The sequence below is a fragment of the Megalops cyprinoides genome, chromosome 2 (genome assembly GCF_013368585.1).
Source record: "Megalops cyprinoides isolate fMegCyp1 chromosome 2, fMegCyp1.pri, whole genome shotgun sequence".
Classification (NCBI taxonomy): domain Eukaryota; kingdom Metazoa; phylum Chordata; class Actinopteri; order Elopiformes; family Megalopidae; genus Megalops; species Megalops cyprinoides.
Window position 1 is genome coordinate 57,678,969 of NC_050584.1, and position 27,679 is coordinate 57,706,647.

A 27,679-nucleotide genomic window follows, 5' to 3' on the forward strand; every position below is an offset into this window, starting at 1 on the left:
GGGGGAGAGCCATGCTAGCAGATTATGCTAAGGAGTTGCATAACAATGAGGGCTTATCTGCACGGCACAGCGCAGACAGCTTGGTCCAGACCCACAGAACCACTGACCCAGCTCCACAAAGCATTCATCTCTTCCCAGCTCTCCCCTTCAGTGACATAATATGCTAAAGATTCCTGTTTTAAGGAGTGAAGCACGAGGAGACAGCAGAGGAGGGAAGGGGGAGGGTTTGGATGAGGTCATGTTTAAAATCACAGAGAGAAAAGACAGGGCGTTTCAATTAATCAGAACACAAAGTGAGGAAAGAACACCAACATCATTCACAAACCGGTTAACATTCGGAACCTGCTTTATTTCCCTCACAATTAAGCTTGACCCAAGCTCCTGACATGACTTAAATTTGTACTATCGCATACATTATTACTGTTGATAACCCAGACATTTGTTTTTTTTTTCTCTCCAAAGAGGTACACTTACGTTACTCTCCAAGAGCAAGCATTCCTCTGTCCCAACGATGCCAAAATTCACTGAATACACGAACACTGCTTCCGCAGACCACCACCGAAACAGAAAACGATTACTGAGTTCTACACAACGTTTTATTTAAAGCATTACGACATGTCAGTTGAAAGACACCTGGATGTACTGGCAAAACTGGATAGTGGTGAAGAATTCCAGGCGTAGTCCAAATAAAGGTACTATAAACATATCATTGAAAAAACAAAAAACAGCCACGCGGCTATTACAGGACCAGCAGGCAGCTAAGAAAGCTCAGAAGCTTTAGGGGTGCAGGGCTGTTCAATGAATACAGAGAATGAGCACAAAGTAAACTTCAGGCCAATTAAAAATAAGACATTTAAAAAACTGACATTAAGCATCAGTAAATTGCTCTCATGTGTATCGGTAGTAGAAGAAGCTTAGATCAGTAGAGATGATTCTGGTATTGCCAGCCCGACTCTTGTTTTTTTTCTTTTCACGAATGTTATCTGAGAAAATATAAAATGAGCAAATATAAAAACACAAACGCACATATCACATTCACACTGCTGTGTCATTTTCATTGCGACTCATTTTTCTGTTGTTCACTTGAATTGCTGATATTGCTGTTTCATATCGCCCCCTGGTGTGTGAATGTGGCAGCACATCAACTGGAACTTGAATGGCTCTGAGAATTCTACCCTATTTGGGGTGTGAGGGGACGTTCCACCCCACAGCTCTTTTCCAGACACTTTGAGCTCGGCTATTCATGTGGTTCTAATAAAAGTATTTTTTTTCTGCTTATTGTGTAATGTTCTGAATCATCCCAAGCAGCAGCTAGAAATATGTCACATATTTTCCCGTAAGCACTTTATGAGTCAGCCGCTCGATTTCCCAGCAGGAAAAAACAAAAAAAAAAAAACAAACCAAAAGAAAACAAAAAGAGCAGATATTCACAGGCATTACAGATTAAACTGTGCCTTTTCAAACTGTTGCCGTTTTTCAATCGGCCCTTTGTAAAGAAATACACTGACGCTTCAGGAATGATGTGGAAACTAAACGGTTCCAAGAGGCTCTGGTAGCCGCTGCCCAGTCCACGCTAATTGGGAGGACAGACACTCAGTGGCGTACTTGTCAGTCTGGTCACCTACATGGCCACTGTCACTCAGCGCTGCCAGCCAGCCCTGCACACTCAATGGGCTGCGCTCCACTTGAGTTTCCCACAAGCCCCTTCTGTTCTCCCGCAGCTGATAATCTTTTATTGTTGGTGCTATTTTGATTCACTGTGACTAATTTACAAAGTGAGCTGAGAGAAAAAAAAAAATATTATTCAAAACATGGATCAGACACAGCTGAGATCAAAGCTTTGAGTCTGGGCTGTGATGACTCAAGATTATATTTCTGCATGGGTGATATCAAGATTGGGGCATGGGGTTCTCTTATCTCCCTGCCTATTTAGAATAGAGGAGATTCTGGAGATCCTAAAAATTCCTTTGTGCTTAAGTTCAATGTCCAGGCACACGCCGCAAGAGGCAGAGATTCAGACTGGACATAACAGAACAGGCTTCTTCCCGTTCATCTGTGTCCAGGTGCACTTAAATGTGACCATTTCGGCTTGCAACCAGCTGCAAGTGAGTTTTAGCTGAAAGCTGGAGAGTTGGCTACCCAGTACCCAATGCGGCCAGGGCATGGTTACACTACGCTTGGAGAAAGAGGGCCTGTTTATGATGCCTTATCCTATGACAAAAAAGGAAGCTGCTGGGCACGATGGCATGTAAGTAGTGCTAGCACTAACAAAAATGGCACCTGGTACCGCAAACCGAGAGAGCATCAGAGTAAGCCTTAAACATGACAAGCCACTGGGACACATCACTGCATGGGGCAAAGAGGCGGTCACCGTGATCGTGACCATATGGGCAGGGAGCTTTTTCCAAAGCTAACTGTACCCAAAAGGATATAATGGAAACCCGACACCTTTTTTTTCAGAATGACCCATGTCCACTAGAGCCATCGATCTGTCGCTGAATGCGAAATGGAAACAAGCTGCGTGATGCCACATTCATACCAGGCATCCAGCTACCCAATCCAATGAGGAAAAGGAATGTTTACTGCCATCTCTCCTTCTCCCATTGTACTCTGCTAGACACTAACACACTTTACTAACACACACCAACTTTTTCTCACAACACTGCTGTAACCTGGTGGCAACCTTAGACGCCAATGTCACAGCACAAGTCATGTGTAAGATCACAGATAGTGGCTGTGTCTGTATGTAACAGTATATCGCGCAATCAGCAAAAGAGGAAAGAAAACACACTGAGGCTTTCACCAGAACCAAGGTTAACTCTTCACGTGAATACGACAGGGATACCTCCGACTTCCCTTAGTGGAAAACACCGTAAACCGCAGCGAATGCAGTTGAACATCTTTCAGCAGCGCAGGTGTCATGGCCCGTGATTGGACGAGAGCGCGCGGAGCACATGAACGTGCTCTCAAGGACATTCCACACAGTCTGGCTGGTTTTAGAGGGCTGCACCCAGGCCCGGCACTATGGGGCGGTTAGGGGTGCATTGCACCCCCAGACAGACCCCAGTGCACCCCCAGCTGTCTCCAATGTCTACATAGCATTTATTACGTTCTTTTTAAGATATGACTTTTTGTGCCCCCGTGTGGATTGTAATTGCACCCCTCTGTATTTTCTCCTGGTGCCGAGCCTGGCTGCACCTCTTGCTAAAATACAGAGTCCTGATCCTTGAACATCTCAACAACCACAAATGCACAATCAGACATGCAACTCCTGCAGACATACTAGGTGGTAGGAAGAGATGGAGTTTGACACCCCCATTTCTTGGATATCATTGTTTCTAATTCAGCTGCTGCTTGTACTGTATGTGCAGGGGGCATCAGATGAAGTCACATGCTGAGCTACCTGCCCTGCTGCCACAGGTCTGCAGGGTTTCCACCTGTGTACCCTCTCCTGAGGAGATGCCTACTGCCACATTACTGCTGTGAATGCATTAATGCAGAACAGAAGTACTGCCATAATCTCGAAAAAACAACACAAGATCACAACATGTTTAATGCGATTTAGCTTTGATTTAGTTTAATGTTTTTGATCTATCTTCACCTTCAACTGGACGGTGAAATCCGAAGTGCTGTGTGGTCTACAGTCCTCTCTACCACTGCACTTCTGTGACACAATCCGTCCCACATTATGCTGGTGCCATGTCAATGGGTGTAATTATTTATTCATGACAGAGAGAGGAGGCGGAAGCCATGAATATGGAAACGAGTTTTTACATCCCAGAGAACTGAGGCCATTGTGCTACACAGAGACGTGAGAAAACCTACAACATGAGCCTTCTCTTGCGTAGGTCAAATGAATTTCCTAAAATGCACATACAATAACAATAACATAATGTTCTTTGCACTGATGCTGTATATGTACAGATTGAAACTCCATCAGATAAAAATTCACCTTTGTGTTGTATTTCAAACATACACCCCAACCATTATAAGGGGTGGAAGTGTGACGTTATTTCAGGGAGAGGTGCGGATTCTGTTTGTTTGAGTGAAAGGACCTGCAAACAATTGGCGTTTTATTGTGTCTGTTCCCAAAGCACAAGATAAACAGGTTTGTGCGAGGTCCTCTCAGACAAAAGGCTGGTGCACTCCATGCCAGGAGAAGCTGATTTTGAGTCGCTTTTGCGGTTTTGGGAGGGGGTTGATCCTTGTGGGAAAGAGGAAGAGAAGGCCGGTAACATGCCCAATCAGGACGAGGAAAGCTTATTTATGCACGGGCCGAAGGAGCACGTTCCCAAAGGTCCCATAATCACAGCATTAATGTGTGAGTGTGGGTGACTGCCGTGCCAACAAGCACCGTGTTGCAGCCAAGAGCACACACATGACCCAGATGGAGGACAGTCTGAAAAGCTTCGGCGGAATACAACAGTGAAAGAGACTGTCGGACAGAGCGAGTATCGCACATCGAAACACTCTTGCTTGTTTTAGTTTAATGTGAAATATGTTTCATCTTCACAAAAAGACCCCAGAGCCATCTCATTCTGGAGGAGAGCTCTTTAATACCTCCTCCCTCCTACACACACACACACACACACACACACACACACCCACACACACACAGTGTTATTTATTTTCGGCCCTAGGGAGAGCGCATTGTGTGCCCTGTGTTCTTTGAATGCAGCTCTTTGGTTTCATTCACGGAGTTTCACAAAAAAATAAGAACCCCCCCCCCATCCAACCTCCCCACCCCCTCCCACCGCCGGGAACAACAGACAATTCAGCTTTCTCACAATGTGGGTCCAGTCCCTGCATTTCCTTTCCTCTCCTTTTCTCTCCCTTTTCCCAGGGAGACAATAATGACCCCGGGTTATTATCTGAACACAGCGGTGATTCGCCGCTTGTCAGTGCCGCCTGGCACCAAACCAAGCCCCTCATGAGGGTCGGCCGTGGCCTTTTCTTCTGGCGTATAATTGGTCTTAAGTGCAGTCAAGATTTTCCTCTCATGTGGCCCCGTGACAGCTCCTGTTGCGAGTGCGCTTTGGGTCTGGGGGTGGGACACGGTGTTCAGTCAAAAAACTCCCCTCTCCCTCAGGTAGGTCGTGGTTACCATGGAATGCTCTCGCCCTCCACTGCCGCTACCAAGCTTCCCCTAGCACACAGTCATCATGTGCTTTGGCATTATGGCCATATTGCTGATGACAGGTGCCATGAAACGACCACTATCACTGTGAGATCGGACAGCTGTTAGGGAGACAAAGGACAGAAATGTCATGTAGATGGGATATCAGTGTGGTGTAGTGGTAAGGAGCAGGGCTCATAATCAAAAGGCTGCTAGTTTGATTCCCCCCTGAGGCGCTGCTGTTGTAACCCTTGGCCAAAGTACTTAACCCACAATTACCTCAGTAAATATCCAGCTGCATAAATGGATAAAATTGTAACCTACTGTATGTAAATCGCTCTGGATGAGAGTGTCTGCTAAATTACAATAATGTAGTGTAATGTAATGTAATTATGTCACTGGCTGTCCAAAGCAAACACTGAGAAAGAAACAGTGTGGATACACTTATGAAAATAAACTTCAATCAAGAGAAGGCTGACAAATGGCGAAAATGGCAATATATGAGAATATTGTCACAACTGACAATATTAAGAATTTGGATGTGATATCATAAGGGGGGGGGGGGGGGGGGGCTCACCAACGTTGCAAAAGTTCAAAAAACAGACATTCCTGTCAAAGCTTTGATTATCCTCTCAGAGTTTAAACACTTTTGACTCTCCTCTCTGTTTAAACACCTTAGGTACACAGAGTTAGACCACCACACAAGCTGCTCTGAAAGTTGCAACATGTATGAGAGACAGTTCATCTCAGTTCAAAAACATAACAACTGCTCTTAGAGCTTAAACATCTTAGATGCTCCTCTTAGAGTCAACACAGAAATAAAACGTAGAGTAAACATAGAAATTCCCCTCTCTTCATGTCTTTGCAGAGTTAAACCGTCATATGTACCGTTCTTCAAGTTTACACACAGTAATCCCTTCGTTCAGCGGCAAAGAACCACAGACACTCCTCTCCCTTTCTCTATGACAATCCACAGTTAAGCCATCACAGAGAGTCTGGAGTCATATCTGAAGCCGTTCAGGATTAGCGACAGGAAGGTAGCATAATCCCCGCCTTTTGAAAGCAGGGATGATAAGTGACTCTGTGGGGAGAACCGCGGGACCTGCTCAGATGCTGCCTTCAGCAGACTCAGGGCGTACAGGGCAGGGGGGAGCCCCGCGGGGGGAAAGCTCGGCTGCGAACATGAAACAGGCCAGGCTAGCCGAGACATGACTGCAGACGCTGACCTGCCATTAGGCCGAGACACGGAAGGCTATGACAACCTCAGCCCCATCCTCATCCCTCACACGCAGCTTTGAAAGGCTCCAGCGCCGGGTCTGTTTGACTCGACCATCGACCCCTGGCAATGGCGCACAGAGGAAAAATGTTTCGGACGAGTTCAACGGCTGTCCATGCCCCCGAATTTCTGAACAGGGGCGGGGGAGAGAAACCAAGGGTGCGAGGGGAAGCACAGCGTGTCACAATCCTCAGCGTTTTTTCCTCACTGGTGCAGTAATTAAAAACAAACTGCACATCCATCTCTGTCTGTCTCCTCACTCCAGGGTACCCTTGTCTTATCAGCGCAGACAGCCCTAATGAGGAGCTAGAGCCAAACTATTACATCCCGAATCCACTCCCTGTCCCCCCACTCCCTGCCACATGACCAGGCTTTCTCTGATACTGTCCCAGCTGTTGGGTAACACTCTCTCCACCCTGCAATGACCTTGTAGAGGCATGAAGATATGTCTGCAATGTTACACCAGCATTGTGGGAATGTTACGTTTCAACTGGCATGCATCATTCTGGCTAGTAAAACAGCACTGCAAAGCTTCACTGTGGTTTTACTGGAAAGCAGGGTCACCGTGGTCTGCATGAGCAAATGCCTCTCTGTAGCCTGTGGTCTTTACTTTTTTACGGAAAAGGCTGCTACTTGTCTTGAGTGAGACAAAACTTACCATTGGGAGTGGTCTAACCCACATCATATTCCCATAGAAATATATATTATTATTTACATTTACATTTTTATATTTACTCATTTGGCAGATGCTTTTATCCAAAGCAACCTACAAGTGAGGTAGAGTACAAAACAAGCAAAAAACCATAAGGAGTCAATAATATTAGAAGCGCTGCATGACCAAGTTTCAATGGTTGGGCAGACAAGGTACAAGCTAGCTCGTAGCGATAACGAGTGCGTTAAACCATTAGGTTACTTTTTTTTATAGTTTAGTAGGAAACAGTTTTGAGACATGAGGAGTTCCTTTAGGGGGTTGTGTTTCAGGTGCTCAGGTAAGAGCGGAAGAGCTGTGTCTTCAGATGTTTCTTGAAGATAGAGAGGGACTCAGCAGAACAGATGAAGTGTGGAAGTTCATTCCTCCATTGGGGGACCATGGCAGAGAAAGTTCTGGATAGTGATTTTGCACTACAGTGCGACAAGACCACATATTTGGGGATAATATATGGTTTGGACAATAAACTATGCCTACTGCCTTCCTTTAGCAGGAGAAAGAGAGGTGAAAATGATGACATTGCATCATATTCAATTTTTTGGAAGCTGCAGTGAATAGTGAACTTCTTAGCAATAGTTGAATTGCACGATAGCCAATAAATGGACAAAGACTGCACGGAAAAGGTGGTGTCACGTGTTATGAAAGCTATCAGTGTGGATCACAAGTAAAGTCCTGACTGACTCATGTATCGACGTCACTACCTCAGCGCGGGGGCCTCTGTTGAAAAGATGTTCACTGCTGGAGCACGCAATAATCAGCTCTCTTTCATGCCCTGAACACCTTGGCTACAGAGCGAAACTATTACCACCAATTACTATAAGTGGGGCATGGGGGTTTCCTGATTCTTTCTCCACTACAGGAGACAGTAACCTCATCCTCTGCAGAACAATGCGTGTCCAGTTAATCCACGTGAGAAAAACTCACCACTCATTACGTGGTACGCTTGACTTCTGTCAATGTTTTTCAATTTTTTCACATTATTCCTCTTTGGACGAAAACCACACATATTCTCAACTGTCCCTGCATTCTCTCAAGGGTGGAATGCATTATTTTAAAGAGCAACAGTATCATTAAGGGGGGGGTCCAGCCCATGGAACGCCGGGCCCGGCGGAGCGGACCTCTTGGCGCGGGGCTGCTCTTTCGTGAGAACGGGACCCAGCCTAAGCTGGAGGGGCGTGAGAAAAGCCGGGAATCGAGCTGTGCCTCCCAACAATGCCGCAGATTGTTCTCTCCTCCAGCGGCTCCATCTTGAGGAGAGCGCGTGGTCCAGAGGGGGTGCGGTGCAGGTCTGCCTCTCAGAGCAGAGGGCTCTCATCTCGTTCATCAGAAACACTCCTCCCTTACCCTCCAACCCGCTCCGTCCCCGCTGCACGCACCGACGGAGGCCCACAACCTCGAAAGCTTTCACGTGGTCACAACATGATTCACAGCTGTTTGGACAAGCAACAGGACTTCCACTGTTGGCACGTCAGTGCAAAACATCGTGCAGCTCTGCAGCGCATTTTGCAACAACGTTGACGGCGCAGCAGAGCAAAGGACCAGCCGTACGTCACGAGCAACAATGAAATGCCACCGCAGAAGCCTGGAGGGCGTCAAAGAAAAACATGAGCAGGGAGCACACACAAACAATGTGTCTTCCTTTTTAAGCGAAGTAACACATCAGCCGAGTGAACACCACGCATTATGTACGTCACATATACAGAGACCATAACAGGGCCACACATCACATACGTCACATGTTTAAACTATACACACTCCCGTCTCAGCACACACAAAGCAAACACTGTACAGAGTAACACTGGGGACAGTGTTGACACTGTCACACTGCACTGTATTTACATTACAGCAGTAAACTGAACCGCAAAGATTCGAAACGTGGAAACATTCCTGACCTAACGCCCCCTTAATGATTTTTACAAGCCATTAGGCGTAACTCATCAATGCAAACTACTTCCACAGATAGTGACAGCTACCTTCCACGTTGCAATCAAAGCCCATCGATTTACTGGTTGTTATTCTCTCCAATGTTCCAGTAAAACGCGAAACACAGTACAGTTGCAAGAGACAAGCCTTGTAAACATGAGCAGCTGCACCGATATTTTCCAAAGCAGACGCTGAAAAAACTCGAACCAGGTGAGAACTCGCGGCTTAGAGGGTAATACACATGGCATTGCTCCTTTCTCTTTTAACCTGATCTCAATAAACAGTAGGCCTCCAGAAGGAACCCTGGGCGAAGGCAGACCCATGTGACACATACCTGTGGAGAGCGAATGGTGGGCACCCCCACATCAATAGGGGATCAGGTCTCTGGTAGATCTGGGGAGAAAGAGGAGCCGGCACAGCGGTTTTGGCGAGTGTGAGAAATCTTTGTCGGGGACCCTGAAAGATCAGAGCACCTCGCGTCTCCACAGTAACACCATCAAACGGGGAATAATTAAGGAATCGCTCCCACATTTACATAACAAATGAGGTCTTGAGCCCTGTCCAAGGCTGGTGCTTGTAAACCATCAGAGCCAGAGCACTGAGGCTCTGCGCACAGCTTAATGTTCCTCTTTGGTTCTCTAAACTGATTGAAATACATAGTATCCAGCTGTCCCTGGCACTGAATTTGATCTAGTCTTTATGCAAACCTGATGGAAGTTATATTGAACTCTAGACCCTTTTACCAACGTAGATGTGGCTTTGATGTTGGTTTAATGGAATCACTTTGTTCAATCTACAATGTCCATAAATCAGGCAACAGGTTACATCCAAGTGCATTACAAAGCTTGCTTGTTTTTCGTTATAGTTATATTGTCCTCCGACGTTAGCGTTACTCTGGGGGTTGGATGAGCTAAGACAGGCCATTCTTTACATTGTAATGTTTTAGTCATAGGAACCAAGCTACGTTACTCATCAACATCAATATCTCCCCATTCTCTAATGTGCCCTGAATGGTGGCATCAGGAAACACTGGCACACAGCTCAGTGCAAAACAAAATGCAATGTGTTTCCATGCAATACAAAACCACACAGTGTTTTATGAAGGTCTGCTTCTCTGAAAGAGATTTTTGTGTGTCTTTGTGAGCACAGTGAACCATTGAGAGAAAGAACAGAATGTTTACCTAAAGTATGTACACACACTCACGCTCACACGCGTGCGTGCACACACACACACACACACACGTACATACAAACACACACATACCAGACAAACACCTACACACCCACATACACAAACACACACACCCACCAAATATCCTCCCACACACTGACATGCACATAGTCCAATGACAGGCCATTAATGTGGTTCAGAGAATCACACACATCCAAGCAATCAGGTGGGTGATATAGTGCTCACACAAAAACATTTCTCTCAGGCCATTCTCTGAGACACCACAGAAATGTAATAACCAGGCTCAGAGGCCACAGGACCAGAAAAGAAAAGACCAGTCAGTCATTACCGGCATCACTCGGTTTCCTTGCCTTTCCCTCATCATGCTATAGTAAGGAGCACTTTCCAGAAGAATTTTCTTTGGCTTGCTCACCCTTTGGCTTGGCCACCGGGCCTCTGGAACATCAGGGGAAAGGCTGTTATTTTCTTTCAGATTCTACCTTTTTCCTTCCTTCCTGAGATGCACCCTGGAGGAAGCCCAAATGGAAGACAGGAGGTAAGGGACGGAGGAGCTGGGAGTATTCGGGGAGGCTGGAGACACCATGTTCACCTTAGCCATCCCTGACTGGCTTGCATCCTCCCCACCGATTCCTCCAGCCTGCTGGCAGTCAGAGCCCTGCACGTTCCAGCAGAAGGCTCCAGCTCAAGTCAAATAACACAGGCTGTTAGAAGAGGCGAAAGATAAAACAGCTTCAAATAACACTTGAGAACCACTGGACTTCATCTAAGTGTGACATCCGTAGCCCTTTTAACACACTGCAGGCTTTACTTGCTCTGGTTCCCTCAGCGGTGCCTCGCTTTGACACATTTCATGTAGTGCAGATAGAACATGTTTGAAGCGTTCACTAATGCACTCCGCAACACCTGCGCTCAGAGACTAATGCAACAAGCAGACTTCGACGCCTCGTAAATCATACTACCGAGCAGGGGCAGCATTCAGGTAATGCACAGGAATCCTGTTCAGACAAGTTCCTATCCCACAGGGATATGATTGTACATGTATATGATTGCGTGAGGACACCCTGATGAGACAGACAGGCGCATAATCCCAAATTTTGGAAACAGGTCTGCAAGTGGCCAGTTGTCACACTGTGGAACTCTGGGTAAGAACGCAACAGCGTGCTCTTTTCATACAAAGGGAAGGCATGGTTTGGTCCAGCTGGGTTTGGCAAACAGGGCTTGTGGAATCAAAGGCCACTCATTAGCAGCTGAGCTATGACAGAGCAGGGATCACTGTGTGCTTGAAAGTAGGAGATATTTAGAGGGACATTAAGATTAAGAGAAACAGAGAGAGCAAGAAGCTGGGTGAAAATGTCGAAGATGCAGAGAGGCATCTAGTGGGACAACAACACATCGAGACAGAGTGAGAGAGACAATGAGAGAGTGTTAGAGAGACAGTGAAACAGAAGCTACGAAAGAAAACTAGCATCAGAGAGACAGGGAAATAACTGCAACCACTCTGAAAGAAAGTAATGTTCTCATAGCCTCTCATTTTCTTCCTTACACCATTTCATACATATTAAACATAAGTCCCTGGGCAACCCTGGTCTCAGCCGAGGTACCACACATTCTCCTAGTTTGGGTTCTTATGGCCATTTCAGGCCGAATGCATCACAATAGCGGAAGGAATGGGGGCAGTCAATCGTAAATTCATAAATTCAAGGCTGTGTGTTTTGGCCTGTAAAGAGACATTAAATCCTGGAAGCTTGTTTGCGTCTGTTTTACGGATCTAACGGAGCTCAGGAGCTGCGGTCAGCGTTTCCTGCTCAAAATGTAATTCTAAAAAAAGAATTCATCCAGCTGGCAACACCCTCTGCAGCAGGGGTCAGGAACGGGTGTCCCATGGGACGGCACAGAAGCATCCAGTCTCTGTCACTCCTGTATTTAAATATCAATTGAGCTTTGCTAATATTCAATAACAATAACTGAGTATAATAATAATAATTGAGTATTTCACTAATATGGAGTCTGTTATATGAAATAGTAGTAACGTTGACCAAATGCAATGTCAGAGTTGAGCTATAGGTGGCAGTAGCTGGAAAAACCCATATAAAAATTAACAAGAGCCCCTTCTCTAACTATTGGAACCGGAACTCACAAGGTTTGGGCAAATGGCCCATCACTGTCTTTTTCAGAGCTCAGTGGGGCCATGAATGAAGGTTAAAGGTTCTCATATGCCTGAGTAAAAGTGCCCATAAAGACACTTTTTAATGAGCTGTTTTAACTCACCAGAGGGCACAATATGTTGAGATGTTAGTTATAGCTAGTAGTAGCAATAGATGCTGCTCCCTGTCTTTGATATTGATATATTTTCTTGCTAGCAAGCAAGCTAGTCATAATGACCACTGCTTACTTGTTGAGTTACTGAGGGACATGCTCTGCTAGGCACAATGATAGCACTCTCAGTTACCGTAGTGTGTTCCTATTTTTGCTTTCCCATAAGCTCGCCGATAGCTTGATAGCCACACAGTCGGTGTCCTAATAAATAAGTATTGATCTAGCTTAGCTGTCTAGCTAGCAATGATTCAAGTGATCTAAATTAGAAATGGCTGATGTCTGAAGAGATTAGAGTCATGAAAATTATGCGATGTATGATCAAAACTGTACTAATGCCACCAACTAGACAGTGGTTTTCAACTACAAATCTATTCATTAACCCTGGACAAAAGATTTAGACGTACCATATTCCAAAAGTACATTTCTGTCCGTGGGCAGCGAAAGTTTTCAAGTTTTCATGGACTGGGGACTGTGAGGTTAAAAAACATATGTTAAACATTTAGACAGAGAGAGAGAGAGAGAGAGAGAGAGAGAGAGAGAGAGAGTGCTAACAGAGGGACACATTACAAGGAAGAGAAAAAGAGACTGAAAGAGCGAGTGCTGGCAACAAACGGAAGAAAATACACACTGAATCACGATGCCAGTGTGTCATTTACATCCACAGCATGAAAACAGTCCAAACTTTAAATAGCAGGGACACGAAATGACAACAAAGGGAAAGAAATTGGACGATGCGTCCGCGGGGAAAAGCACAGCGAACCGCGGCCCTTCCAGGGCAGTGCGGTCAGAGCCTACCCCGACCTCTCTCATCCCTGCGGGCACTTTTAATTGGACCCGGAGAACTGGCTCAGGCTAAAAGGGTTCGGTATGGAAATTCATGCAACAGGAAGCAGACAGAGGAAGCGCTCCGGAGTTCGCTGGAAACGGCCAGAGCCACGCTGCCACACTCCCGGCCAATGGGAGCCGCTGGAACGCTGTCCTAACGGCACTCCTTGTTTGTTATTTTGAACCCCGCCCCTCCCGTTATCCACTTATTTGACTATTTTTAAAGGGGGGAGGGTGTGCATTGAAACAGCTGCACTGCTACTGATTAGCGCAGCTGTATAATGTTTCTGCAGAACCCAGCCAGGCCAAAATTTTTCCAACACAGTTTAGCTACCTTTACACCCCTGAAAGCCAGGAAAAGTGGCCTGTGTGTGTGAGGGAATGTGTAGGCCTGCAGCCAGCATTGTCTCCTCTCTCTCTCCCTCTCGCTCCTTTTTGCTGTTCATGTGAATGAACCTGATTCCAAATGTACAGTACGGCTACCCCGAGGTGCCTGGTGACATGGCTGTGAGGTCACACCTTGCCTCAGCTCCAACCCCAATATGCAGAAGGTATCAGACAGCTTGTCAGGCTTTTGTCTCAGACCAAACCTCTTCTTCAGTGGCAAGTCAAGAGGCAATCTTTTCCTTCGCACAACATTCCAAACAGTTCTTATGCATGCCTCTATCTTACCTTTTTTATGGCAAAAGGTTAACCAATGTTTGAACACACTTATGCAGGCATTTTGACTATGTCACTCAACTGACCCTTAACCCCCATCTAACCCTAAACCAGGTCACAGTTCAGCATGGTAAAGAATGTCGCAGGTACTTACACAGTCTCACACATGGGGACCCGTCAGACCACCAAGGGTGCGCATGCTTTAAATGTACTGTCTAGTCTTTCTCTTACATAAGAACTCCAAAGCACGCCACGCACCCTTTCATGGTGATTCTCCTTAGACTTAGATGGATGTATGTTTGCCCACTCCTGGCCTCCCCCATGAAGGCTTCAGTAAGACCCGTGATTTCCTCTGAGGACCACAGAGGGGTGATGTTATGCTTGGCCCTGTGATGGGCACTAATGCTAGTTATTTCATTGTTCACCCTTACATGGCCCCACTCCGTGTGACAGGGAGTGCGATGCGGTAAGGTAGATCAGTTTTAGACGGGAAGATTACATTTTCTCATTCATGAACGTTGGTGTTTCCCTAACAATTTAGTCTTTGTTCTTAGAGTGTGTAGGGGAGGGGCAACCCTTTTAAGAGTTAACACTGTTAACAACACTGGCCAGTTCCCACAGCACATCAGAAAAAGGTGAAATCTCTGTTGGTCAATCATCAGGGCAACTTTATTAGTCCTTAGATCACACACTATTGAGTGAAAACATGTGGTCTGTCCTGACATTACTGGCTACATTCAGTCTTTCTAGACAAAGATCAGAGGGCTTATGATATACCACTAGACATTTCAATCTCAAACACACACACACACACACACACATACACATACACACACACGCACACACACACACACACATACACACACAAATACATATACACACACACACACACACACACACAGAGGCGATCACATAACCTCTGCTCCATCTACCCATGCCAGAAGTCGCAATGTATCACTACATATAATCCCGGTATCAATAATGTTCTAAATCTTGGACAATATCAGCATACCCTACTCCTGTTTCTATAGCAGGAATGTGTGTTCTCCCTCTGGACTCTGATTTATTGATCTGAGCACACAGAGTGCTCCCTGAACATACCTGCTGGTCCTGATTAGAGATTTGCGGCAAGCACAGATACCTTTACACAGCCTTGAAAATCTGTGTTTGTGTCCATTTTATTTAACTACATACACAGGCCATAGTATATGTCCAAATCATGTGAGGGAAACAAAAGAAAAAGTACAGCAACAGGTTTAACCAATAAAAGATGTCCAAAGAAAGCTGTCACTTCTTGGCACAGAGCTTCCTTCACGTGTGAACCTGCATCTCAGTGCCCTGCCTTTGAAAATGTGACTGTCAGCGACGCAGCACTGTGCTGTAAGCAACACAACATTCCCAGCATTGCACAGACTTCACAGCAGAGATCTATTGTAACCAGCGAGCTATTACATCTGCCTGCCTGTCTACAGTCCGAAAGGGATGCATGCTTCCCAGGATGTTTCCCGAGACAAAACAGCCACCGTGCTGACCTCTGCATTCTCTTCCCGTCCTCACTCACCTGCGACATGGCCAGGCCGTGACAGCCTCTTAATCACGCGACGCTACTCCACTGCCACATGCTGGACCTCCTAAATCCACACAGCCCGGTCCAGCGCTTCCCAAACTGACACAAACAGATCCGAGCACACTGCTGTGGGAGCGGAGAGGCGGTCTGTCTCCAGAGAATTTAAAAAAAAAAAAAAAAACAGATAAGCGGAGAGTAGGGCTGTCCAGATATTAACTCTGAGCCGCAGAGTTCATGTGAACGAGCGGGCAACTGAGTGCTTGTGCAGCCCCTGGGTGGTGTCTGTGCCCTGCCGACTGCACCATCAGAAAGGTTCACGTCAGGCTCACCACTTCGGTCAATGCGTGAGCTGAGGTTAACACAAGCCATTGAGAATACTACAGCAAAAAAGAAATAAAGAAAAAAAAAAAACATGAAGGCTTTCTGCGAAGAAACACATGGAATATCTGCTATCATAATATTTGTATGGGAGTGCTGAAGATACATTTTCATAGATTTTGCCAAGAAAAATGGCACGTTCATCCAGAACATTCAAATGTTTAACTAATTTAGAGTGAAAGAAGGAAAAAAGCATTTCCATCAAACAAACGCTTGATTTATTAGTTACTCCCTTGTGGAGGAACAAAATGAAGTGCAAATAGATGGATACGGTCGTCTTGTGCACGCTGGTCGAACCTCGTATACCAACACATTTAACTCTGACATCTTCTGAGTAGAAAAACAGCTGAATTAGGTTGGCACTGCCTCAATGTCTGGGCAAGGCATCTCAGAGGCAAACTAAGAGAGGCCTTAAACCTGGAAGCAAAATAGATTTCCCTGTCAAAAGCTTGCAGTGCTGGGTTGCTAAGTTAGCAAATGTGAACAGTGCCTATTCTACGGCATAGAAAGGAAAGCACTTGGACAAGTTATTCTCCGTTGGCTTGCTCCTGCCGATTTCATCCAACAAATCTTGAGACAAACACTTAAACAATGAAGGCAGTCTCATGAATGGCCGCTGTTCAAGCACAGACATGTGACTTATATTTACAATCAGAATGGGGTCTAGAACTCGGGAAAGTTTAACGTCAGGAAATTTGCCAGTCACAAGGCGACGGTGGATTTAATAGCATGTCGAGTAACAATAGTCAGTGTGTGCCTGTGTTTAACTTACTCTCACTGAAACAGTTGCCATTGTAATGCCTTGGCGCAATATTTATGTCAGCATTTGGTCCCACTCGCCAAAAAAAAATAAAGAATAAAGAAAAAAAAAACAGAACCATGATATTGACCACAGCCAGGCAACAAGTCACACACAATATTGGAGATGAAGACACGGCCGTTGATGCTTTCGGACTTTTCTCATTTCTGCTGCCATGTGGTTTCTAGGCATTCTGAGCAAGTACCACACAATTTAACCCATGCGCTCCACCAACTGTCACAAGGATCAAGGCAGTATAAATTACACTGGGTATATATTGTTTACCCAGAAACCTTTTTAGAGATTTGCCCAGTCTTGAGGTTTATTTTGGCCGGGAATCTCTATCTCCCGAAAAACCACACGTTTGCCAATGACAGATCTGAGGACGGAGCTGGGCTTTCAAGTTCAGCGCAGGGTCAGGGAGACTGGAGCAGATTTCACCTCCCTCATTCTGCAGAAAGAGCCCTCAGAAACAAAGAAAACAGGGCAGGGATTTTAAGAGCTTAGGCAGCCAATTCAAACGACTTCACCAATTATGCTTCAAGTTATGAAACAAGAGAGGCGAACTTCAGCCTTCAGACTGGGTTTGAACCCTTCACATTAGATCAATCCAGTAATATAAACCCTTTCTGTAGCACCGAATCAGGGAGCTATACGGTTAACAATTCCGCATATTACATAATTGTGATAACAGTATAAACACGTTAACTGAGCAGCACTTCTTGAGATCATGTGACTTATCAGAGGGCGCTTGGTATTTTAATCATGTGCGCAAAGCCAGTATGGCACCTCCATTTCTTAACAGGTTGCTATACAGCAGGAGACAGCAGAGTGTTCAGTGTTGCCTTTTTTCTAACACTCTGACAGGTGGATAAAGCTGGGGCTTTGGTAACTTTGGCACTCACTGTTAGTTGACACAACAGTGCTTGAAAGCAAAAAAAAACTTAATGTTAAAAAAACCTGGTGAATACTTTTGCAAAGTGGCAAAGCTGTGAAAACAAAGAACTAAAATAGGCCAAAAATCCCCCTCATGGCCACAGGGGCAGGGATGGGCCAGGGCAGAGCTCAGCTTCTTCTTCTCAACCCCTTTCAACTCTATCATTTACCAGTCATGTCCACCTCAACTAACGTCCACATCAGTTCTCTCTGTGCAAGTCCAATTCCCCAGCAAAACAAAACAAAGCTCAAATTGCACATTTCTGGAATTGGCACTGCCAGTCCCGCAAATCAAACAGATAGTACCTCCCTGTACTGTCAGATGCTCGAGGGAAAGCGAGCTTTGGCCTGCCAGAACAGTGCCTCACCTCCGCCAGAGCCTGTGCCCACCGTGATACCTTCCAGAACCCAGCGTGCGCCAGCTGCACGTTGCCCAGCCTCCAAAAGCCTCAATCACATGCCCCTACAGAGAACATTCGGTGCCCGTAGCTGCCAGCCCCAGAATCAGAATGCATACACACAAGGGCACACACACGCAGCACACATACAGTATATACATATACACACAAATGCAAGCAAGCACTTTTCCCAGGTCTACCTCCATTCCATAATGGAAAAAAAAATTAGAAAAACATTCATAACAGCCAAAATCTGTATTAATGGCACATCCTATCCATGGAACTGAAGAGGAATGTAACTGAAAAACAGAATCACAAGGAAAATGAACAAGATGGGTCTCTGGCTATATTTCACAGCCTCTATACCAGAAACTGACTCACTGCCATGATTCACAGGCAAAAATAAGAACCAGGAGACACTGACCGGTTCATACCATTCAGCAAACACACATACAGAGATGCAAAGAGATAAAATCTCATTAGTGCTTCAGTTTAATCATAGTTCCTCAAATGTGTTAAAATGTGCAAACAGCAATGGGCAGGCTGTAACATGAGGTGAACCCAATACTCTGAATTGAACTGGGAGGGGCACTGCATGATTTCACAGGTATCAAAAATTTACCCAATATTCTGTGCAGCACCCCAGGGAATAGGTTACTTTTGTCAAGAATAAAATGGTGTCAGACATAGAACTAGGTCAACTGTAATAAAACAGTTCTCTTCTAGTAAGGACGCTGACACTGCAATGTAAAAGCATTTCCAAAATCTATATTTCCCATTATGCTCAATTAGATTTTCTGGTGCAATCCCTTTGCGCCTTGCTTAAAAAATGCATAGCTCATCCTGAACAGCTTTGCCTAAGGGTGATTCTCAGTCAACATCCTGAACAACACATAATGGGAATTCCCATGCAAAAACCTTAAAATCAAGAGACCTGTAAGTAGATGTATGGTGGAGCACAACTCTGTAGGCCCTCATGGTCACCGCACTCTGCAATAACTTTCCCTGGAACAATCAAATCCATCTGGTCCCATCTAACCTCCATACCCTAACTCAGCTGAATCCTGTCTGTCAGTTTCATTTACTGGGCAATTCAGCAAGAAACTACACGGCATCTGGAACACAGTGTCTGGCACAACACCAGAGAACAAAGTTAAGCGAGTTGTTATCACACAGAGAACACAATCACGCAGATCTCACAGATGGACCCCTGTAATTGTGTAAATGTTATGGGGAAGGCTGGTTAACAGCTCTATGAGCACAGCACAGCACAGCACACCTTTTTGGCAGTCTTGGCTTGATGAATGGGGAGGTAAGTAACAGGCTTGAACCTGCAGCCATCCAATTCGTCAGGGCTATCAGAGATCTGTCACAGATGGGTAATCTGCACAGAGCCCTGCCTGTCACAAGGCCACAACAGTTACACACCTCAGTCTGTCCAATGAAAAAAAAGCACTGTGATTTTTATGCATTTACTGACTGTCACTGCATAAACTAACTGGCACATTGAAGCTAGGTAAAATAATGATCTAGTCTCCAAGGTCGACTGACAGTTTCAAACTGACATAAAACAGAAGGTAAAATAAGGATAAATGAAAAGCAGGGGAGCTGTGAACCTCAACAGTCTTAAATGGGGGAAAGAAAATAATTTGAAAGATTTGGAAAAGTGACAAGTGAGGCTATCTCTTTTTACAGTCTGAAGTTGGCCTTTTATGAAAACTACAGCTCTAGTTACAGGCATATGAAGGAGTATTCCTCAGCCCCTGCAGTTCCATAGACTGCCTTACCTTGAGGGGACAGTTTCAGATAATTACTTTAAAAATGATTTAATGTGACTGCCTTTCCAAAAAAAGCCAAAGAAAGAGTATACAGTTGATTGGTAGGTGATGAAATGAGGCATTATTTCTCTTACGACCTTGAACGCCACACATTTATAAACTGGTGCATTTTGAGAGCAATTGCAAGCCCACTCCTTGAAACAAAAGGATTTGACTTTTGAGGACAAAAAACCTTGAAATACACTGTCCGGAAAACAGTATGGAACACAATACATTGTTCATTAAATGAAACTTGTGCGATCTGCAATGGGCAAACACCAGCGTAACCGCAATCATAGGAGGTGACTCTTCCGAGGAGAAAGGGTTTGCCTACCTGTTGCACAACAGGGGAGCATCTCAGTCTCTGTGAAATCAGAAAGAAAAGAAAACAGCAATCAGAAAAGGGCTCAAAGCCACTGCCAGGAGTGTTTTACCTGAGTTTCCATTCCATTCCATACATCTTGTGTTCTTTTGCTCTCTTCAAATTATCTTAATGACAGTCATGCCAAGTTTTGAGAGAAGTAAATGGTAGTGGTAGTTCTGTGAGAAAGGAAATGCAGAAATTAGCTGATACCAATCCAGGTGCAGCTGGGGCATTAGATAATTACACTACTCTAATATTACACTGTAATTCAGTAATGCCTAATATTACACTAACAACCACTTCTGATCCTATATATAGATCTGGAATGATCTGGAAGATTGATTATACAACTGCTTTTCACCTGGATGAACTGTCTTACAGTGAAACAAGCTGAACATAAAAGAAGTTGAAAGCTTCACAAAGACCTTCCACTCCCATTTTGCAGATGGCTGAAAACTCATTTGGCTTTGAAGGTCACATGCAAAACAACAAAATGAGTTTCACATATAATGGCAATTTTCTCCGGCTCGTAAAAGGCGCGCGTGTGTTTGATCTACGTGCTTCTTTCCCTGCTCTTCCTCCCAGAGCAATTAACTTGCATGGGGCTGCAGGTTTCTCAGAGGCAAACCCAATGAATGCTGTAGACTTTTGGTGGGGCTGTGACACATGTGACCTGTGACCCCTACCAGCTGGTTGTCTGAGGTGAGACAATGTGTCAGGGGGAGGGGTCAGCGCGGGCAGGCAGACAGGGTGGAGGGACCCTCAGGGCTGTTTAACCCCAGAAGCAACGCCAGAGTGTCTCCTGCATAAAACCCAATCCCTCATAACCATGGATGCGTTCTATAACCACCTGGACCCCCCTTCCCAACCAAACGCAGTTCTGTAGAACAAACCTTTAACTACAGCCCTGTCAGGAATGCTGTCTAAGAGGAATGCGGATTTATTGCAGTTCATTGCGTCCACGTATTCAGTTTACATGTACTTGTTTATGTTTCTTCCCTTTTACAGAAAGACGTCTTACGAGTAAATATCCCTAATCTCAACACAACTGCTGACTGTTGTAACCCCTTATAATTCTACTTTGTGATTTGTAAGAACCTAGGAATCAAAGCAGCAAAATTTGGGATGAAAGACATACAGTACATCGTAGCACGATGCCACACTTGCTCTCCCCTCTCACATAGTTCTGGGGGCATATATTCGCAGAAGCCATGGACATCTTGAAAGAAGCCAGAAGGGAGCCACAGACATGTGAAATGCACAACAGACACACCACACATCTGATCTTCTGATGATCTTTTGTCAAGCATGATGAATGACACTGAATTTGCACTAACATGCCTACCTGACTGCAAAACCTTAGTGAGTGCACCAGATTATGTCACACGCACAGCCTGCTGGATGGTGAGCAGAGGGTAATGAGGTCAGACGATGTCAGAGACAACTTCAATTCGGCTTGCACATGGCTTAATTATAACAGTTGTTTGAAATTTCAATGTATTTTCTTCTGGCATCTCATATAGATCTTTATCACTCTGACCAACTGTAGTGTGGTAATTTGAAAGGTTATTACTAAGAGTGCTGAGTCCTTGCATGTGCTGTCTAATTTAGGATGACCCGCGGCCACATCTTGTTGATGTTTGTGTCCGTGGGCTATGCTTTTTCTGCATTTGTCTCTTGCAGCCCAGAGGCCATTACGGCAGACATCTTGTCTATAAATGTCACGTTGAACTCAGGGCTGAGCAGGCGTTCCAGACTGTACCGCACACCACTTCACAGTGTGTGTCAAAAAGTGTCACAGCATCCCCAGAGCAAACAGTGGAATGGAAATGGGATCTCCCAGAGGAGATGAAACAACCCAGGCAGCGTTTTTACCTCACTTACATTAACCGAAAAATATGGGAAAACCAGTAAGGAGAATCTAAAAAAAAATAAATAAATAAATATTACCTGACTTCAAAAGCTCTGCCAATGTGTATGCTTGGGGTTTGGAGTGCAGGTAGGTGAGGGTGGAGAAAGAGGTGTGGGGGCAACTGTAATCCCAAGACTGATGAATATTTCAGACCTCCTCTGGGCAAATGCAAAACATTAGCGTATCCCAAAGGAATATGGTTTGAAATGACTGATACAGCATCTGTCTACAGTCTACTGTCATCTGTCTACTGTATACACTATGAAGCCCAAATGCCCTGTCTATAACACAGCCACAGAGATACAGTGGGATGACACACAGCACTAATATGTGTTCTTTCCCACATACACGTACACACTCAACTGTGTGTATGAGTCTAAACTTCACTGACAGGTAAACCTTCCACTGTAATAACTGTGACAATGTGAATAGCCAAATAAATACATAAATGAAAGGGTCACTTGTGGGGCTATTGACCAGATGGCTCTCATTAAGTACCGGGGCTTCTCGCAGATTTAAACTGACTTGAGGACTTGCCACAAAGTCGCTACATGTGTTTGAGCCCCTTATAAATTCACACGAGAGTAAATTAAAACTGACTCTGGTTCAGTATGTTTCATGCTAGCTTTGCTCGTTATTTTCAAATCTCAAAACAAATAAGAGTGCTGAGTACCTCTCCACATACCAGAGGTTTTAGATTTATTTTAATGTATTTGACATCATCGCCAAACTCGCAATATATAAACAGATACAGCATAGCGCAGTGCACCCACCCTCAACTTGTTTAACGTTCATTCATCTGATTCAAAACAACTGCTGGACCATTTTCTTCAGTTCTAAACTTGCATGGCCTCTTTGAGACGCCATGCATGTGGTAATACAGGTCGGTTTATTAACCACAGAATATGCACACTACTCTTATGGGATCTGAAGCAGAGCTGGTGGCCATGAACAAAGACACACAACTAGACTGAGTTCATCATCATATTTTTCACGTGCTGAAACCATTGACCAGACAGTTCGGTGTTTTATCTCCATGATTGACATACTATGTGCAGTCACGCGTATTCAGTTAAGAGGTGTGCAGAGACCGATGCGTGCATGCATTTGTCCTTGGCCCCTTTGCAAAAATAACTTAAAAAGCACGGGCCCAGCAAAATAAACCGAAGCGTGTTTCCATAGCAACTTTTTGTGTGCGTGTGAACACAGCACTTCAGAACGAGAACGATGGCTAGCTACATGGGCATGATATTGCTAAGCTATGTGAAGAGAGATTTAACACTCTTACTAGAAAGCCCTTCTCAAAGACCAGAGTTCAACTGCTGATTTGGAATTCGGCGCACTCAGTAACCTCTTGTACACTGCACCAGATAAAACGCCTGAAAACCTTATAGCTGATTGTTCCCATTGAGTGCGTGTAATCAATCGATTCGAATAATGACATTCACTCCTGTGTTAACGTGTTGATGGCCAATCAAAAAAACTTAACATCCACATGAGTTCCTAGCCAGTGAAAAGCAAATAAATCCTACTGTTCCTAGTCTTCTCTGATAAAGCGAATAGTCCAATTATTCCACAACTTCACACAGAAAAGGGGAACATGTAGCTATAGCTAAGTCAGCATGTAGCTCGCACGCCTAAATGCAACTAAATGCGTTATACAGGAATACATATAAAGGAAAATTTCACTTGACTACTAAAAACAACCATGTATGACATCAAATTGTGTGTGCATACACATAATTATGCGCAAAGTTCTGATTTAATTGGATATTGTGTACTGTATCTCTTACCTGGCATAACTTAAGAACCGTCCAGCAAAGGATATACGCCGACAAAGTGAACTTGGCTCTCATGTACCGTTCTGGAAGGCAGGTAAGGTACATCTGCACTTCATCGAGACCACCTGCCGGATTGTCATTATTTTGTTCACCGCCCGCACTGGAGTGGCTGCTGTCCTCAGCCGACTTGCTGTCCGTGTTGTTACCGTCCATCTCCTAAACCACGTTTCGTTCCCGAACTACATAATTATCCTTTCCACCACACACTGTCCACTTCTTTCTGGAAACCTACTCCGGGTGCCGTTAGTTTACAAAATTTCCCGGACTGTTGACTCTGTGAAAAAGTTGGAAAAGTGTCTGTGCTGATTTCGAACGATGCGTAAAAGAAAAGTTTCGAAAATAAAACAGTTGTACGGGCTTTGCGTAGTCTCTCCTTCTTCATCGGCCAAAATGATGCATTCCGACAGCGGTTAGCTCTTCAAAAATCGTCGCCCAAAGACGGTGTCGTGTGACTGCAAAGTGCACAGCAAAGATAACCAAGCTCCTGGCTTACTACCACTGCTTGCGCGTCGAGCCTCGTCTTGCCAAAAAAGTAGATAGCCAGTCCTGTTCAGTTTGCACAGAGCATAGTGGCGCTGTCGAGATTAACTTTTGCTGGAGGCAACATGCTGGCGAGATCCAATAGACAGTAACTGGTCGTTACGTAAGTGCCTTTAAAACAAAAGTTTTGACAAGATAATCAAATCAGATTATAGCCGACTCTACTTAAAAATGCACTGCACATTTATGTGAATGTATACCTAATTGTTTATTCCTTTAGATAGGCGGTTACTTATGGATTGTTAATGACTGTGGTATGGAGATTTACCTCTGCACATACCATATGATTTAAGTGTTTATCTGACAGCCTGCTACAATACATAAAACGTTTCATAATTACTTTAGAAATGACGATTAGATGTAGTGTTTTGGGAAGCAATTATGAAATATGGGTGCTATGACATTGATCTCTAAGCTGAATCGTAAACCTCGATGTGTCCTTAAGCAGTGAGGATTTTGTGAAACCGCTGCAGGTGCTTGGGGGGCATAGAACACAACCGGGTCATTGTGCTCTGTGCCCTTTGAATCGCCATCGCTTTCCCAGAGATCAGCGCAGCTGTGGAGGAAAAGTCTCTTAGATTGCACAGAGCCTGTGCAATCTAAACAGATCCCCTCTAATTGTGTCATATTCTAATTATGCCAAATTTCCTATCCAACAAGGGATTTATGCACAGGATATACACAGCCATGGTCTATATAAAAACGCCTACCTCAGATGTGTGTATAAATTGTGTAGCATACTGTACGTGGTGCAAGGTTTTGGTCAATTATAATCATTACTTATATAACTTGCCAATATAACTGAATAACAACACACATTTGCCTCAAGCAATAAATACTAAGCTGAGAGGTTACAGATATCTGAATTGAAAGTGTGGCTGATGGCAATGTATAAAAATTAAGTTGTGTGAGCATGTCATCAGAGTATTACCAATGAAATGAATTCTGCAGAAAACTTGCCCAGCCTTAACTCTAGTACAGGCTAGGACATAGGTGGCCAGTTTGTCCAAAAGTGTCATACGTGGACCAACCCATAAGAATACTGTGCCTACTAAACTAGACTATCAGCATATTGAACATATTGAATATATTCAACATATTGAAGCAAATTGCTGAGTGTGGCATTACAGCCATTCACCCTACTCCACAGTCAGTCAGTTTGCGGTCTTGTTTGAAAGTGCTCCTAAACTACAACCACTGTAGGTTTATGAGGAATAAAAATGTACATTGTCATCCAAGCCATCGGGGAGGGTCGGGAGGGGAAGAGACTGCAGTGCTGTGCGGCTAAGCTCTCTGCCTGCCGACGGCCTACAGTGGGCTCCTTCAGAAAGCTGAGACGCCGCTCAGATAACGTCGGTATGTCCAGTGGGAGGCGCTGGCACGGATGGAGCCGCTCTACCCCCGGGCCAGGCTTGTGTTCAGTTGACTCAGCTCTTTGTCCCTGCCCTGTCTGTGTCCTACGCAGCGGCACGCCGCTGCCCTTTCTCCTGGCATTCACCCGGCGATTCAAACGGGCACGCATGCATGCTCGCACCCACCACAGCCCCCCCCCTCCCACCGTCAGTCCGGCCGGAGCAGAAGTACGGGCCTGTCATCCCACGCTGAACCGGTCTGCCACCGTGACCTTAAATCCAGACACAACCCCTTATAGCATGTCAGAGGGGGGGCGACAGAAGTACATTTATTTCACAGATATGTCTCAGATATGCGCATGGGTCCAAAGGGAGATTTTAAAATAAACAAAAACATACCGTATCAGTCTTTAAAATATTGCACAAAATCACATCAAGTTGTGAAAGTAATAGAATTATTTGAGGCCATTCCAAAATGCTGAAATCCATCAAAAGCGGAACATTATGTGGAAAATGATGTATAGGCATTGCACAAATTCTGTACAAATGTGCAAGTTCTAACATTTGTCCTGAGACAATGTGATTTTTCTCTTCATTTTGATGCATTGTCTTATGTCTCTACAAGAGTTAAAGCAGTTCGTTGTACTGTGATTATGAACTGAAGTGAGCCTTGTGCTAACATATTATGTTAACTAAAATGTTCTGACTAAATGGATTCCCTCAAGATAATAATTGCAGTATGAAATGAAAATATTAAGAAACTTAGAGCGGCTAGTTGTTCCTTCACGTCCTATACCAATTTTTACAACAGAGAGAAAAACAGCTCTTCCTAAAAAAACCTACACAGGTAAGTGTCTCAATGTTTGTCATTCATCTATACTTTTAATACATAAACGTCCACTCAAAGGTGGCAATGGAGCAGCAAAGCTCTCACCGGGATTTACTGGCACACACAAATCAGTAACAACAAACTTAACATGAGGATCTCAAAGGGCTTAAAGCTCTTAGAGATTGTCTGGAGTTACATCGCACAAAGTATTCCAAATGATTAAGAGGTTAAAGGTCAATAGCTGGTGCCTTGCAGCACTATGAAAGTATCAGGGAATGTGCCAAAACCTGACCGATCACTACAGCTGGGCTTTTCATATACAGTCAATCTAGAGGGATCTAGAAACATCTGACATGTCCAATATTCCTCCTGCTAGTGCTGTACGGTAACAGCGGGAGTGCCAAAGAGAGGGATAGCTTTCTGTCATGCTGTGTACATAATCACTGACGGCGATTTTCATTGTGGAGACCCTGGACAGCCTAGCCGGGGCTGAAATCTAATACCACCCATTCATTTACTCTCAGTATTTGGCAGAATGGCATCATCCCCAGCCCCCAAACCCCCCAGCCTGTTAATAATAGCACATGTTTCACTGCGAGGACCAGACTCCGTTACTGTAGCCCAGAGTATTTGATGTTTTATTGGTCTTGAAAGTGGAGAGAGAGAGCTCTCAGACAGCGGGGTCCGTTTCACATTACCTGCCCTGCGATGGGGACAGCCATCTGCGAGCCGGCTGCCGGGCCCCATCTTTCTTTGATTTGAGGGCTGACCCGAAGCTTGTCATGTGATAAGAGGAGGACACGGGGTGCCAGCTCAGGGACCCGTCTGGCCTGCCGCGCAAACTGTGGTGTGTCACCAGCGTAGTCGCCAATGCATACACATGCTCATGTGCTCATGTTTGCAAACCTAAGCAGCGGCAAGCTGTACCA

The 27,679-nt window shown here is 44.9% G+C and overlaps 1 protein-coding gene across 3 annotated transcripts in view; it reads right to left on the bottom strand.

Moving 5' to 3' along the window:
- Positions 1–24,007, bottom strand: part of LOC118769473 (rho guanine nucleotide exchange factor 4-like) — an 83,725-nt gene extending 59,718 nt beyond the window's left edge. The window contains exons 1-2 of one of the 3 annotated variants that reach the window (XM_036516630.1): positions 23,982–24,007; positions 20,247–20,276 (exon numbers count right to left, since the gene is read on the bottom strand). Coding sequence is in view for 1 of the 3 variants with exons in the window: in XM_036516607.1 (XP_036372500.1) it covers positions 15,579–15,587 (9 nt within the window). In the remaining 2 variants the exon portion in view is untranslated. Of the gene's footprint in view, positions 1–474; positions 544–15,578; positions 15,667–20,246; positions 20,277–23,981 lie in introns of those variants that run through there. The other 2 variants (XM_036516607.1, XM_036516614.1) reach the window with 2 other exon arrangements.
- Positions 24,008–27,679: the final 3,672 nt, after the last annotated feature.